The sequence below is a fragment of the Acomys minous genome (assembly GCF_964271855.1).
Source record: "Acomys minous genome assembly, chromosome: 7".
In the NCBI taxonomy this organism is placed as follows: Eukaryota; Metazoa; Chordata; class Mammalia; order Rodentia; family Muridae; genus Acomys; species Acomys minous.
The window spans coordinates 35,099,894-35,114,851 of record NC_140488.1 but is presented as its reverse complement, the minus strand read 5'-3'; the positions used below and the strand labels follow the sequence as shown (position 1 = coordinate 35,114,851).

General features: G+C 41.0%; 1 protein-coding gene across 3 annotated transcripts in view; it reads right to left on the bottom strand.

Annotated features, from left to right (window-relative positions):
* Positions 1–1,070: 1,070 nt before the first annotated feature.
* Positions 1,071–14,958, bottom strand: part of LOC311601073 (A-kinase anchor protein 17B-like) — a 65,970-nt gene continuing 52,082 nt past the window's right edge. For all 3 annotated transcript variants that reach the window (XM_084788412.1, XM_084788411.1, XM_084788413.1), the window contains 4 exons: positions 12,742–12,872; positions 7,294–7,528; positions 6,852–6,920; positions 1,071–5,326 (listed from right to left, as the gene is read on the bottom strand). In XM_084788412.1, the coding sequence (XP_084644538.1) occupies positions 3,698–5,326; positions 6,852–6,920; positions 7,294–7,528; positions 12,742–12,872 (2,064 nt within the window). In that variant the 3' untranslated portion in view covers positions 1,071–3,697. The remainder of the gene's footprint in view (positions 5,327–6,851; positions 6,921–7,293; positions 7,529–12,741; positions 12,873–14,958) is intronic.

Genomic DNA, 14,958 nt, shown 5'->3' with positions numbered 1-14,958 from the left:
ATAATACTTAAGAGTATCAAAAGAAGGGTGCTTGTGTGTCTATAAGTGATTTTAGTTTATCCTAAATGAAAAACAAACTAGCTTTTGGTTCTTTTTTTTTTCTTTTTTTATTAATTTATTCATATTACATCTCAATTGTTAGCCCTTCCCTTGTATCCTCCTATTCCTCCCTCCCTCCCACTTCCCCCCTTCTCCCCTCTCCTATGTCTGTGACTGAGGGAGACCTCCTCCCCCTATATATGCTCTTAGGGTACTGAGTCTCTTCTTGGTAACTTGCTATCCTTCCTCTGAGTGCCGCCAGGCCTCCCCATCCAGGGGACGTGGTGAGAAAAGGGGCACCAGAGTTCATGTGAGAGTCAGATCTCACTCTCCACTCAACGGTGGAGAATATCATGTTCGTCGACTAGGTCTGGGTAGGGTTTTGAAGTTTCCTGCCTATATTTTCCTTGGCTGGTACCTTAGTTTGAGGAGGACCCCAGGACCCAGATCCGCCTGTCAAAGTTCTTCTTGTAGGTTTCCAGGACCCTCTGGATCCTTCTATTTCCCCATTCTTCCATGCTACTCTCACCTAAAGTCTCAATAGGATGTCCTCCCCTCTGATCCACTTTCCTGGTAAGTAAAATTTTTCATGGGACATATCCCTTGGACTAGTGTCATGTTTTTGTTCTTTCAAGACAGGGTTTTTTCTCTGTGTAGCCTTGATTGTTCTGGACTCACTTTTGTAGACCAGGCTGGCCTCGAACTCACAGCGATCCACCTGCCTCTGCCTCCCAAGTGTTGGGATTAAAGGCCTGCGCTACCACCACCCTGCTGCTTTCAGTTCTTTTAACTCTGAGTCAGTTCCTCTCTTAAAGGAGAAGTAGAATTAAAATATTGAAATGAGTTGGAATTGTTATGGGTGTACATTGATCTACCCAGTACAATGATCAGTCACTATTGTAACTATTAATAATTTTATTTTTAAATATATGAAAATTAAATATGCATCACTTCTCTAACAATGCAAATAAGCAAAAAGAGCAACAGTAGTGCAACATTATCATACTATAGATAGAAACTTCCCCCCAAAGTGGAATCAATAAACATTTATTTTAAAATTAACACATTAAACAGCTTTACAACAAAAACCATTGATTTGGTTGTGTTTTCAAAATGCCTAAGTTACATGGCTTTCTACCTGAGAAATTCAAACAAATGAACAACGCACATTAACAGACTTTTCCTTTACAGGATTAGCAGCACATCCAAGGAAAATATACCAAAAAACCTCTATTTAAATAAAACAAGTTCAGGCCCTTGTTTAATAAGACAAAAAGAATATAAAAAAATACTTTCCACAACTTAAATAACAGTATCAAGAACAAAAGTGGCCATAACAGTTTGCTGCATTACATTCTTTACTAAGCTGCTGAGTGACAAACACAGAGTAAGCTATTACCTTTCTCCTGTGTCAACCAAAAAGTGGTTGACACAAATCTACAACGCATTACCACAGACAGGTACAAAAGTCCAGGGTTCACCAAAAGTAGTATTTTGACTTATAGGCCCCAGGAGAGCATTTAGCAAACAAATCAAATAGGACAAAAGTGCTGCATCAAAATGACTTAGCACCACGTCTATTACAGGAAAAGAAATTAAAAATAAAACTTTGCACATGCAGCTGAAATCTGTAATTTAATTTTATTTTTTTCACTGAGCAAAAATGCCTACAGTCTCTCAAGAAAAATTATCAAATGAGGGAAGAAACTGAGTGGGTTTGTTGTTGTTGTTTACTTCAGAACAATCAGCTGCTTTCTACTACAAATCCGTATTTATTGTTTCTGTGGAATAAAATGTAGGGGAGGGAAAGGAGGCAGATTTTTATTGGAGGAAAACAATACTTTGCCAGAAAACTCTGACAAAATATGAGCTGTTAGTAAATTCGAAGGCTACTTTGGGCAACAGTACGTTGAACATGAATAGTCACTTTTGAGTCCTCAAAAACAAAACAAAAAGGCACTCTCACCACATGAACAGTCTCTCGGATTCAACAGGTCAAACCTAGTCTTAACGATGAAACCAGCCTCTGCCTTGAAAGTGGGGTTGAACATGAGAAGCAGCATACTATGTATTTGTTTCTATCTTAGTAATACAAGTGGAGGTGTTACATTCCTTTCTGAACTTTTAAGCGATTGCACGTATCTCTCTCCGGATATGAAAACAACCTGTGGCTTTTGCTTCAGGTAAATCATAAGATGTTGTAAGCACTGCTGCTGCCAGGTTGCTCAAGAGGCAGTTTATGGACACATAACAGGGGGCATAATAGGAAGGAAGCCCATGGATTGGCCTCCTACCTGCCTCCACTAGCACATGCTTTCCTGCAGAATGTCAAATAGAGACGAAAATGAAATTGTCATGAAAATGCTGCTCTTCACCGGTTCTGGGGATTCTAAACAACTCTTCCTGTTGCAGATGGTCTCTGATTTCACTAATCCCCAACTGCCAGCCCATGTTGGGAAAATGAAGGTCAACTAACTGCCCTGAGGTCCTGAATCCAGTGTAAGGCAGAGTCGGCCAAGCTTTCTACAGAACACGCACAGCACTAAGGGGGGTAAGTCTTCGGGAATCTACAAACATCTCAAAACATATTTAACAGGTCCAGAACGAGTCGGCAAAAGAGAAACCACTTATTTAACATCGTTTACAAATTCTGCACACATACAATTTTTCCACAGCTACAAAACTGTGGACTTTTCTTCGAACTCTTCCTAACTCCATGGTATTACTAAGGACCGAGGAGGCACTTGTTACTATTTTATAAAAGTCAGTTCGGGAGATTTCAGTAACTTTTTACAAATTGATGTCACCCAACCCTGAGTGAAAGGATTACATAGCCTGAAAAAGAATACTGTCACAACTTTTCTTCCCAAGTGCCATTATTGATGCATCAGGATTTTTTTTTTTTGATATTTCCTTTTGCAAATCCCTCTGGTTTGTAAGTTCAATCCAGGTGCTTTGATGGAAAGATATGGGGTTCACAAAACAAGAAAAATTCTAACAGTCCCGTCTACTTAACCATCAAAGGACAACCAGCCCCTTTTATATTCTTCTTCTAGAACTGTGTGTGAATGAATGACTCTGAATATTAAGAATATAGTCATTTCCTTCTGGTTGGTCTTCATGAAATTCTAAAGTCATGAAATCTATTATCCATTCTAACCTCTGGATCTCTTCTTTATCTAGAATTATGATGAAGTAAAATTTAGCAAAGTTTGTTACTATACATAGTGCTTCTGACCAAATCTACAAACACTTTAACGACGTGTTCCACTATTTGTCCTCTTTGAAGATGATGATGGTGTTATGACAGCAACGGAGCCATAGAAGGCTGTCAGCTTTCTTACTGCTAATCTGCTCCTTTACTGGCACCAAATTAAAGCTTAAAATAAAATCTGTCCTTGGATTGTGAAGTTTTGCAATTCCATTGTTTCAGCAAGCTTCAGAATGTACCAGTTTTCTATTTCCAAAGCTTGCTGACATACCTGCAGTCATTTTGATCCACACTTTAAACTTTGGCAAAAGGAACAAGCTTTTGCACTTGACCCTCTTTTCTAGTCCTTGCTCAGCGGTTGTTAGCAACATAGCTATATTTGGTTTGAAGTTTTTCTTTTCATCAACTGTTTCTTGTAAATAAGGGTGTTTCTGATCAAAGTGGCCATCAGAACATTTTGAAATACAAGGAGTTGGAGTAGCTGCCTCCTAAGTAGCTTCCATACTCAATATGCTCCTGGTTGTCATCATGACTGACATAATAATTATCAGAATTGAGCATGGAATCTTCAGACCTTTCATATCTTTTGAATCTTCTTAGATCCTGGTTATATTCTGGTTCCCAAGGATTCTGCCTTTTTCTGGAGAAATAGCCCAAATAGAAAGCTTCAGCCTGTTTTGGCGGCATTAATGGCATATGAAGGGGCCTGTATTTCACATTCTGGCCAAATGTATTGCTGGTAACTCTCCTCCTCTTTCTCAGGGTACTCTCTAACTCATCACTGGAGGTGGAGTCATGGTAGTAGCCTTCGTCAATCATGTATCTGGGGCCTACGTTTTCCCTTGTGTTGCTCATGTTGTCAACTCTAGTGGAATCACAGTCATCCTCAAGCGAAGAATAGCTCAGTCCATACTTGGACCTTTTACTTTGTGCCCTAACTTTGTGTTTAGAGGATCTCTCCTCATGGTCATGTTTCCCCTCAGAATACAAGGTCTGCTGACTTGATCTAGTTTTCTGTTTGCAAGTAATAATTTTGTCAGTACCAAGCAGTCTTTTGTCTGGGGAGCTAGTAGAGAGAGCCTCAGAGCTTTCTCTCTCCTCTTCGTTTATGCTAAGGGTTTCACTGAAGCATTCAGAATCACTACTAATTTCCTCCAAGAAGTCTGCCAATGACAAACCTACATCTACTGACCTTAACGATGAAACTGGACTTTTTCTTGTGTGTTGAGAATCTTCAACTTCATGGCTGTGAATCTTTTCCACAGGATAGCTCTCTTCATCACTTGAGGACAGGTGACTGTCACTTTCACTTGCTAGGTACTTAGCATGGTTTCTTAGTTTCTTAGTGAGTTCTTTGGTATAACCGACCTCGCCTGCCTTATGTGATGTACTCTCAGGATCTGTCATATACACGTTCAACTGGTCTTTCTCTTCCACTTCCAGGCTCTCCACTTCACTCGGACTATTTGAGTGGCACCTATGTCTTCTTAAGTTGATCTGAAACCCATTCCCCTTAGCATAGACAGTTCTCTGCCACTGACATGCGCTTGTTAGGTGATTTGTTTCAAGAAAGAACCTGGCATACTCTGGAGTCTGATAATAGTTTAACAAATAGTTAATAAATTCATCTGTTTCATAGATCTTCTGTTTCCTGCCATGGTTTATCACAGCTTGTCTAGAAGACTGTGATTCACTAGAACTCTTGTGGTCTTCTTTTTTAAGAGATTGATCCAGAATCATTGTACTCTCCAAAGGATTTTGTTCAGAGACCAAACTGTAATCACATCCATCAGATAACACTTTTCCGGTTTCCTTTTTTCCAGTAGAGTATCTTATTTGTTTCACCCCAGGGCTGTGTGAAGATTTCTGTAACTGGGCCTTACTTCTTTTCTTCTTAGCTTTTTGTTTTTGTTTACTGTCAGACTTGGAAATCTGATTGTTTGGCATTTCTTCTCGATCTAGAAGATGCTGAGTGCTTGATTCCTCTTCCTCTGGAGATGTCATTGTGGTTCCTGGGATGTTATGAGCTTCAAGCTTCATAAGATCAAGCTCCTGTGGGTTACACTGTGTAGATCCCTTTAAAGAAAAAAGATGTCATGATCTCTCATGAAAGCCCAAATGGGGCCTGTAAGATGGCTCAGCAGATAAAGGTGCCTGCATCTAAGCCTGATAATCTGAGTTCCAACCCAGTGACACATATATAAGAGGAGAGACTTGACCTCAGCAAGTTGTCCTCTGACCGCCACAATATACTCACACTATGGTACGAGCCCCCCCCCCATATACAAAAATTAAACAAACAAATAGATAAATAAACAAGATAGGTCCAAATTAGGAACAATACTGTCCTTAGGAAATAGTACTAAATTAAATATTCTGATCTACTATGAGCTGTTTTTATTAAACTTGTCACCATTTGTATGCCATGGCATTTAAAATGCCTTGATCTTTTTATTTGTTAAAAAACTGACAAGCCTATTATTTTAAGGCTTACAAGCGGTTCTAGAGAAACAAAGAGGAATAAGGAATGGTCTATAGCCCACACAGGAAACTCTAGAACCAGAAAAGACATGTGGGTGAAATATATCCAACAAGATCAACTGGCTTAATAAAAATAAACTGTTTTATTTCTATTTCATATTCCAATCCCTCTATTTCATATTCCAATCTTTTTCTATGGATTGCAAGTTGAGGATGTTTCAGATTTGAGCTGTCTGACCTGCTTTGTTAAAATGGAACACAGGAGGAACAGAGATGCACTTACAAAGTCAGAAAAGAAAAGCGAAACACCAAGTAGAAATCAGAACTGTTCACATAGATTTGCCTGTGGTCAAGTTTGCAGCAACCTGTTCTGTCCAGCTACAGAGTAAGGGAAAGAGGATGCCTCCACACCCATCCCCAGGAAGGTTTGCTGTGTATTCCTACTGATGTCTGTCATATACCAGGGCACAGCACTGATGTCTGTCACACACCAGGGCATAGTACCTCCTCAGTAACTTGTAATCGGTGGAGCATTAATGGGTTTCTGAATTATGCTCCATATCCATTTAAAGAGGTAGATTCTGCAAAAAGAACTACACTTGGACATCATTTAGGTAAATTAAAAACCAATCTAGTGCTGGGCATGATGGCACACGCCTGTAATCCCAGCACTTGGGAGGCAGAGGGAGGTAGGCCACTGTGAGTTCGAGGCCAACCTGGTCTACAAAGCAAGTCCAGGACAGCCAAGGCTACACAGAGAAACCCTGTCTCAAAAAACAAAACAAAACAAAACAAACAAACAAAAACCAATCTAGTTGGGCTTGCTATCAATAATCCAAGTGTGAAATTATTTTTCCTGATTCTGCTTTCACCATGTTTAGCTATCTATAGTAATGTGCAAGAGATCAACATGGCAAATAGACATGAAGTTCACTTGATAGAACAGCAGCAGCAATCATTCTTCCTATTTAAAAACATTGCATATGGACTTTTAAATGAATATTTTAGAAACATCTCTATTATTCCAAAGTATCTGTGATTCTGCCTATATGTAGGAGCCCATAAAGGGAGAGAAATATCTTGGAGAAATGAAAATCTGTGAAGTTAATAAAGTCCTTACCAGATAGTTCAAGAGAAGGTTAATATGAGCTTGACAAGGCTCAAGGTTCTTCTCCTTTTTTATCCAAACCTGTTATAGACAGATGGATGAATACAGTTAGTAGAAGGTTACAGAGCTAACACCTGCCCCACAGCCACCCTTTGATTCCTCCCTGGCACTTTTCTGTCATATCCATTAGGAACTCAGAAAAGAAGTAATAGCTCAAGTGTTCTGAAGTTTAGAAAGATGAAATGAGGGCAGAATTGAGACAGGACTGCTTTACAGACTGGTTTTGGAAATCCATGGTTGGGGTTATGAGAGAGCAATCAATTAAAGAGAACCCCTATGAATGCCACAAGTCTGCCATGCATGGTTGGTGGGACAGTCCTTAAAGCCAAAGGCTGAGCCTCAGAAAGGCTAGTACCTATGCAAACTGAAGGGAATACTTGGGGAAAAGCTTTACCGCAATCTTCTTCAGGAGTACCCGGAGCAAACGAAGGGCCTCAACCCTCCTCTGAGCCAGCAAGTACTTCCGCTCCTCCCACTCTTCCGAAGAGTCCAGCTCCTGCTGAGCCTCAGCCTTAGCTTTCACCTTCTCCTTTCTTTGCCTGTGTCTGTCTCTTTCCTTCAGAGCTCGCCTCCTCTCTTTCGCCTTTTTTTTCTTTTCTTGGGCTTTCCTCACTTCGTCTTTTCTTTTTCTGGACAATCGTTAAGATTCAAGCAATAATTATTAGCCATTTAGTCTCACATTCATCCTCCCTCCCTGGAAAACTAATAATCATTTAGGCTTCCATAAACCTATGACTGATAACCTCAGGACCTAGAATTGACAACTCTTGGGAAATAATAATAAATAACAACAACCACCACCACACCAGGGGTTGGAGAGATAGCTCAATCAGTCATGTGACTGTCTTGTGCATACAAGGAATTGAGTTGGCATAGTATGTATATCTTTAATCCCAGGGTTGAAGAGGTGGCGACAGGTAGATCCCTGAGACACACTGACCAGATAGCCTGGAGTATTTGGCAAGTTACATGCAAGTAAAAGATCCTTTCTCAAACAAAACAAAATAAAAAACAGGTGGACAGCATCAGAGGAATGACACCTGAGGCCCTCTGGTCTACACACACACACAGGCACGCACAGGCACGTGCGCGCACACACAGACAAGCATACACACACACACACAGGACATGCATATAAAAGAAAGAAAACACATGCCCCCTAAAATCCAAAAACCTCCAGGCAAGGGAAAACAAACAATTTTGTGGGTAAATACATATGTGTAAAGGATACCTTATGGACACAGAAAGAAGAACAAAAAGAAGGGAAGGAAAGACAGCTTTGGCACTTTTTTAAAAATTTGTTTGTTTGTTTTTCTGAGACAGGGTTTCTCTGTGTAGCCTTGGCTGTCCTGGACTCACTTTGTAGACCAGGCTGGCCTCAAACTCACAGAGATCCCGCTGCCTCTGCCTCCCGAGTGCTGGGATTACAGACATGTGCCATTACTGCCTGGCTCAGCTTTGATACTTTTATGTGATGTCATGAAGGAGAACAGGCAATAAGATGAACAAAAGATTCTATTCTGAAGGCAGAAAAAAATGGGCTATGGTCTGAAATCAGAAAAATAATTCTAGAATAGCTGAAAATCCCAGAAAAACAAACAGGCCATGAAACCAGTCTACCCAGATCCCTGGCAGAGGAAGGGAGCCTGTGGTCTCATACATAGTGTGCCCTGGTAAAACAGGCATTGTAGTCACAACCACAGAAGACAGCTCCAGTTCTCATAAGCCTTAAATCCAGGTGGAGGAGTATGTGTGACAGTGAATCCTCCTACATGCTAGATCTACATTAAAGACAAAATGTATATTGCCATGTTGCATACTTTGGAAAGCTGTAGTCAGGCATTATCTTGAGTGGAGGCCTACCATTTGAGACTATACATGCCATGCTGAGAAGTTCATGCAGCACGAGGCTCAGATTGGGAAAAAAAATATAGTGATGGGTGGGCCCCACCATTTTTGGCAAAGGGTAGACTCCATCACCTACAGATAACCATGGATACTCAAGGCTCAGGTCAGTGGGTAACTACCTTCCTCACCCATGGTTTCAGTTGGTAGGACTTAGAACTCTGAAGCTCAGGTCTAGTGGGCCTGCCTCAATTTCCACAGCATCCTTTCTCCTATAGGACATTTAATGCTGTACAAGATTTGAAAGCACAGAGACCCATACGTACTTCAGTAAGGATCTCAGCAGTCTGCTTGCTTCCCTGCTCGGCTATACACTCAGAAGACATTCCTTGGTTTGGATATTACCCTCTCAGGGTATACAAATAGGAGGGATTCAGTTGGAGCAGAGATTGAGGGAATGGCAAACCAATGACTGGCCCAACTTGAGACTCATCCCATGCGAGAGCCCACCCAACACTCTACTATGCTTGCAAACAGGAGCCTAGCATAACCGTCCTCTGAGAGGTTCCACCTAGAAGCTAATGGAAACAGATGCAGAGACTCACAGCCAAACTTTAGACAGCTCATGGGGAATCCTGTAGAAGAGGGGGGGAAATGATTGAAGGAGCCAGAGAGGCCAAGGACACTGTAAGAAGACCTACAGAATCAATTAACCCATGGGGGCTCACAGAGATGGAACCACCAACCAAAGAGCTTGCATGGGTTGGACCGAGGCCCCCTACACATATATAGCAGATGTGCAGCTTGGTCATCATGTGGCTCCCCTAACAATAGAAGCAGGGGGTATCTCTCTCTTGCCTGCCTTTGGGTTCCTTTCCCTGAGCTGGGCTGCCTTGTCAGGCCCCAGTGGGAGATAATGCCCTTAGTCCTGCTGTGACTTGAGGTGCCAGGGTGGGTTGGTACTTATGGGAGAGAGAGTGTGAGGGTGGGACTGGGATAAGAGGGAGAGGGCTGGGATCAGGCTGCAAAGTGATTAAATAGATAAATAATGGTAAAAAAAAAACAAACAAAAACCAAATAGTAGTTTCTAAAACAAGTGGGGATCTTCCTAGCACACAGGCTGCAAAGTTGACAGAAATGGCTCTGAGTATGCAAAAAAAGGGAAGCTCCTGAAGTCAATGTGGATCCAATGAAGAACTGCGCTTTGACAGGTCTGGGTTCAACCCATTTGGACAGTATGAAGACAGGAGACTTCAACTTTAACTAACCACTCTCCTCCACCTAGCAAACTGATATAAGAGGACCCAGAAAGAAGCTGACCTAATAGGTTATAATTAGTTACTCACTTATTTAATGTGTATGGGTGTTTTGTCTGCATGTCTGTGCAGCATGTGTCTGCCTGGTGCCTTTGAAGGCCAGAAGAGGATGCCATATTCCCTGGGACTGGAGTTACAGTTAGTTATATGTAGCTAGTCTTTGCTACTCTGTGGGTTCTTCTTTTCCCCACCATTTATCCCCACCCCTGGGTTGACCCCATATCACTAGATAGGAGAGAAAGGAGAGATGGAGAGATGGTAAGAGAGGGAGAGAGGCAGGGGGAAGGGGAGGGAAGAGGGAGGGAGGGAGGGAGGGAGGGGAAGGGAGAGGGAGAGAGATACTTGGATCTAATTTCTTCTTGTTGTTTCTTTTTTGAGCACGATGACTGACAATCATCAACCCCACCTCTCAGAGTCCTAACATTTATATATCCCCTGAAAAGTTCCTGGAATTATGAACATCACACACTGCAGAACCTATCCACAGCTAGCAAAACCACACCTCTGTTAGAGCATGAGGCAAATCACAGTCAGCTGCTATAGACAGTCTGAAGCAGCCACATAGCCCCACACCTGGGATTAAAATGAAAACATAGTTTAACAACATTTCTGTGTTTTTTAAAAAGAAACTAAACTTCCAAAAAATCTCACTACAGTTATGAGTTGCCACATGGGTCCTGGGACTTAAATCCAGAACAGAGGAGCCAGCACTCTATTTTTTTTAAAGATTTTATTTATTATTATGTATACAGTGTTTTGCCTGCATGTACACCTGCACTCCAGAAGAGGGCACCAGATCATATTATAAATGGTTGTGAACCACCACGTGGTTGCTGGGAATTGAACCCAGGACCTTTGGAAGAGCACACAGTGCTCTTAACCTCTGAGCCATCTCTCCAGCCTCCTCATTTTAAAATTTAACTTTTTGTCCTTTGTGTTTTCCTTTTTTAAGATTGTGTGTGTGTCTGTGTGTGTCTGTGTGTCTGTGTGTGTGTGTTTCCTCAATTAAAAGAGATCCTATAGAAGAAAAGCTTTTCCAGCTATGTATCTGAAGGAGTTAATAATATATAAATATATAAAGAACTTTAAAAACTAACCATCAAAAATCAAATTATGCAATTAATAAATGGACAAATGAATTAATAGACAGTTCTCAAAAGGAGTGCAAATGGAAAATAAGTATATGAAGCATTGTCCAACAGCCATCATCCTGCAAATCAAAACTACACTAAAAGTGGGATAAAAAGATGGCTTGGCAGTTAAGAGTACTGCCTGGCTGTTGCAGAGGACCCAGGTTCAGTTTCCAGTGTTCACATGGCAGCTCATAACTGCCTGTAACTCCAGCTCAAGAGTATCTGACATCCTTTTTGGCATCTACAGGTACACACATAGTACATATACATGCATGTAGTCAAAATATACACATAAAAACGTTTACATATTTAAAATGTTTAAAACACGACTAAGACTCCATTTCCCCTCTGTCAGAATGACTATTCTAAAAAAACAAATAACAACAAATACTAGAAAGGCTACAGAGCTAAAGGAATCCCATAAGTTCAGTTAGAGCCTCATGAAAATGTGGGAAGAAATAAAAGGCTATTACCTGGATCAGGATTTAGCCAGAGGACAAAGGATTATCTACAGAGTCAACTAACCTGGGCTCATAGAGTATGAACCACCAATCATGGACTAGTCCTAGGCCTCCTGCACATATGTAGCAGATATGCAGCTTGGTCTTCACAGGGGCTTTCCAGCAATTAGAGTAGGAGCACTCTATGATTCTGCCTCCCCTTTGGATCCTCTTCCCTTAACGTGGCTGCCTTGTCTGGCCTCAGTAGGAGACAATATGCCTAGTCCTGCAGCAACTTAATGTGCCAGGGTGGGTTGGTACCCATGAGGAAAAGAAGAGAAGTGAATGAAGGAGGGGTGGGGGGCTGGAGAGGGGGATGTAATCAGGATGTAAAGTGAATAAATAGAGAAAAATACCTTTAAAAAGACAAAGGATTATCTAAATGAGATGTTCAGCCTGGAGTTTGAGAAAGTACCTTGAATTGGCTCAAGCTCTGGACAAATTCCCTAGATGTGACCAGCCAAAACAGTGAGGGACATATGGAATGGTGTCCTTAATTTTAATTTTAAATCGGTAGGCTAGATAATATTGGCGAATAAAATTTCTAATTTAGTAGGTCAGGGTGATCACCATAGCTTTCAGCTCCTGACTATAGCCAAAAGGTGGGATGCTTGCTTAGCAAGTACAAGGCCCTGGGTTCAAACTCCAGCACTGAAAAAACAAGAGTTCCTCATTCTCTTTTAAAATCTCTTTCCCCTGGACTACCACTTCTTCTTTTCTTTTGGTTTTTCGAGACAGGGTTTCTTTGTAGCCTTGGCTGTCTGGACTCGCTTTGTAGATCATACTGGCCATGAACTCCCCCAAACGTCTTAATCTGGTTAATCCAATTATCATTTATTACTTGTTCTCACTTCCAGGCATGCCTTTGTGGTTTCTTGCTTTCATCTATTTTGCCACCTGTACTTTGTAAGACTGTCTTTGGTAAAGTTTTCCATCTGTGCCAAAGCCTGCTCCCACCTCCATATTATCTATCAAATCTAGCTATTCACCCAAATGAGTAAGTCCAAAATTCTGGAGAAACCTCTTTGTTAACAACCCATCTACTTACCTTTCAGCTACTTCCTCTTCTCTCTTCTTTTCTTTTTTCCTCTCTTCCTCCAGCTCTTGTAATTTTAGCCTTTCCTGATTCCTCCTCTGTATAGCTCCTTCACTGAAATGTTTGGTTGTATCAAACATAACCTGCCCCCAAAACAAATTAAAGATGTCTTAGAAAGACTCGACAATGGACTGGCTGGATCCCAGACCAGAGAAAGAAAACAAATTCAAAACCAAATAAATTAAAAACGCCCTATTTGAATGCTGGCCATGCTGTTCTGCTCCTGATGAGCCAAGAGCTGAAAGGCAGTTATGAATACTATGATGTTGGTAAAACCTTTGAAATAGTATATCAAATTACCATCTTAATTTTATACAATTAAACTTACCCATATCAAATATTTTCATATAATTTTGGATACTTTTATACATATTTATAATATACTGTGAACATAGTCACCTGTTTACCCTTTTTTGTTCTGTTTTGTTTTGTTTTGTTTTTTGAGATAGGGTCTCTCTGTGTAGCCTTGGCTGTCCTGGACTCGCAATGTAGACCAGGCTGGCCTCGGACTCACAGCGATCCACTTGCCTCTGCCTCTGCCTCCCAAGTGCTGGGATTAAAGGCATGTGCCACCACACCTGGCTGTTTAGCTTCTCTTAATACTTCTCCCTTTGTAACTTGTGCCACTCCTATTTTCATGTTTATGGTTGTTTTGTTTTGTTTTTTTGTGCAGGAACTTACTTTGCATATGACCACGGGTAGCATCAGGGGGCACTCTACGCACAGGGAAGAAATATATTAAGTCTAGTAAGTCTTAAAAGTCAACCAGATCAATGTGCTGTTGGTGGGTTTTTAAGTCAGCAGAGATAAAAATAGTAAGTATAGCAAGGAATGGGGTGGGCAGAAAAGAGACAAAAACTAACCCAATGAGATATCAGATTATCAAACTATATTTCATATCTTGAAATAAAATGGATAAGTGGGTTAAATAGATATGCTCATAGACTAAAAAAGAGGCAGATGCTGTGTTAGCTTATCAGTATATAGGAGGTCTCCAGTATGATCCCCAACACAACAAAAAATAAAAATAAAGAGGAGAACTAGGTACTGAAATATACGCAAAAGGATTGGAGATGTAGCTCAGTGATAGAGTACTTGCTCGGCATTAGCAAAATCCTGTAAGGCAACCCCAGTGTTGCAAAAAGTAAATAAGTAAATATGAAATCAATAAATTCACAGTTGTGGTTCCTTTCAACACAAGTTGCTCCCCTCTCTCCCTCCCTCCCCCCCTCTCACTCGTGAAACTGAAAATGCAAACTCATGCCAAGACTGTTTTCAGAGCAGAATGATTTAGCTGTATCTTTTCCATTGCTAGATTAGGCCTTCAGGGTGATAATTGATGGGCCTCCTAGAGATAGCTACTCAGGCAGCATGTGCTGATTCCTGTGCTGCCGGGTTAGTGTACAGCTAATCCAGAAATGTAGAGTTCTTGCTTGATTATCCAAGCTGGGTCCAGGAGACTGAGCTCATTGGTTCCATGGGATGTATAGATCAGGCCACAGCCCTTGTTCCCAGTGGAGGGTTTACAAAAAACCTACTGGAAATCTGCTGAATGCCTAAAGGCTGCTGTACTTCTGCCTAGGCCAAGTGATGCAAGGTTTCAGCTGTAGCTCTAAGCAGCTGGGTATCACCACAGCTATTTTTTCCGGAACAAATTTCCAGTTTATGTGGTCCACTGGTGCTTATTATGGTCCCTCTGGTGTTGAAAGTGTGAATGCCCGGAAGATGGTGGTGAACACAAGGATGGAACCCATGGCGCAAGAATGTGAAAACGTTCATAAAAGCACATACCATGCACACCTTCAAAGAGGACTTTTATGAGGAAATCCTCAATGTGGCCATTGTTGCCTACCTTGGCCCAGAAAAGACCTTTGATTCTTTAGCAACACTTATTTCAGTAACTCGTGAGACTGAAGAAACAACTAAATGACTAGATTTACCAGAATATTTACAACTCAAAGATGAACATTTCTTCCATGTTTCTAAAGACAAAATTGTGAATAACCATGGATAAAAAGTGACCTTATTTCTTCATCCACTGTTTTTAGTATTTCAACGTTCATAAACTATGTAGTCTCATCTTGATTGGATTTTAAAAGGCAAACATTTTTCTATAGCTGTGAATTAAACAATATGATGCAATTACTCTACTGTGCTTCAGTTGCTAAG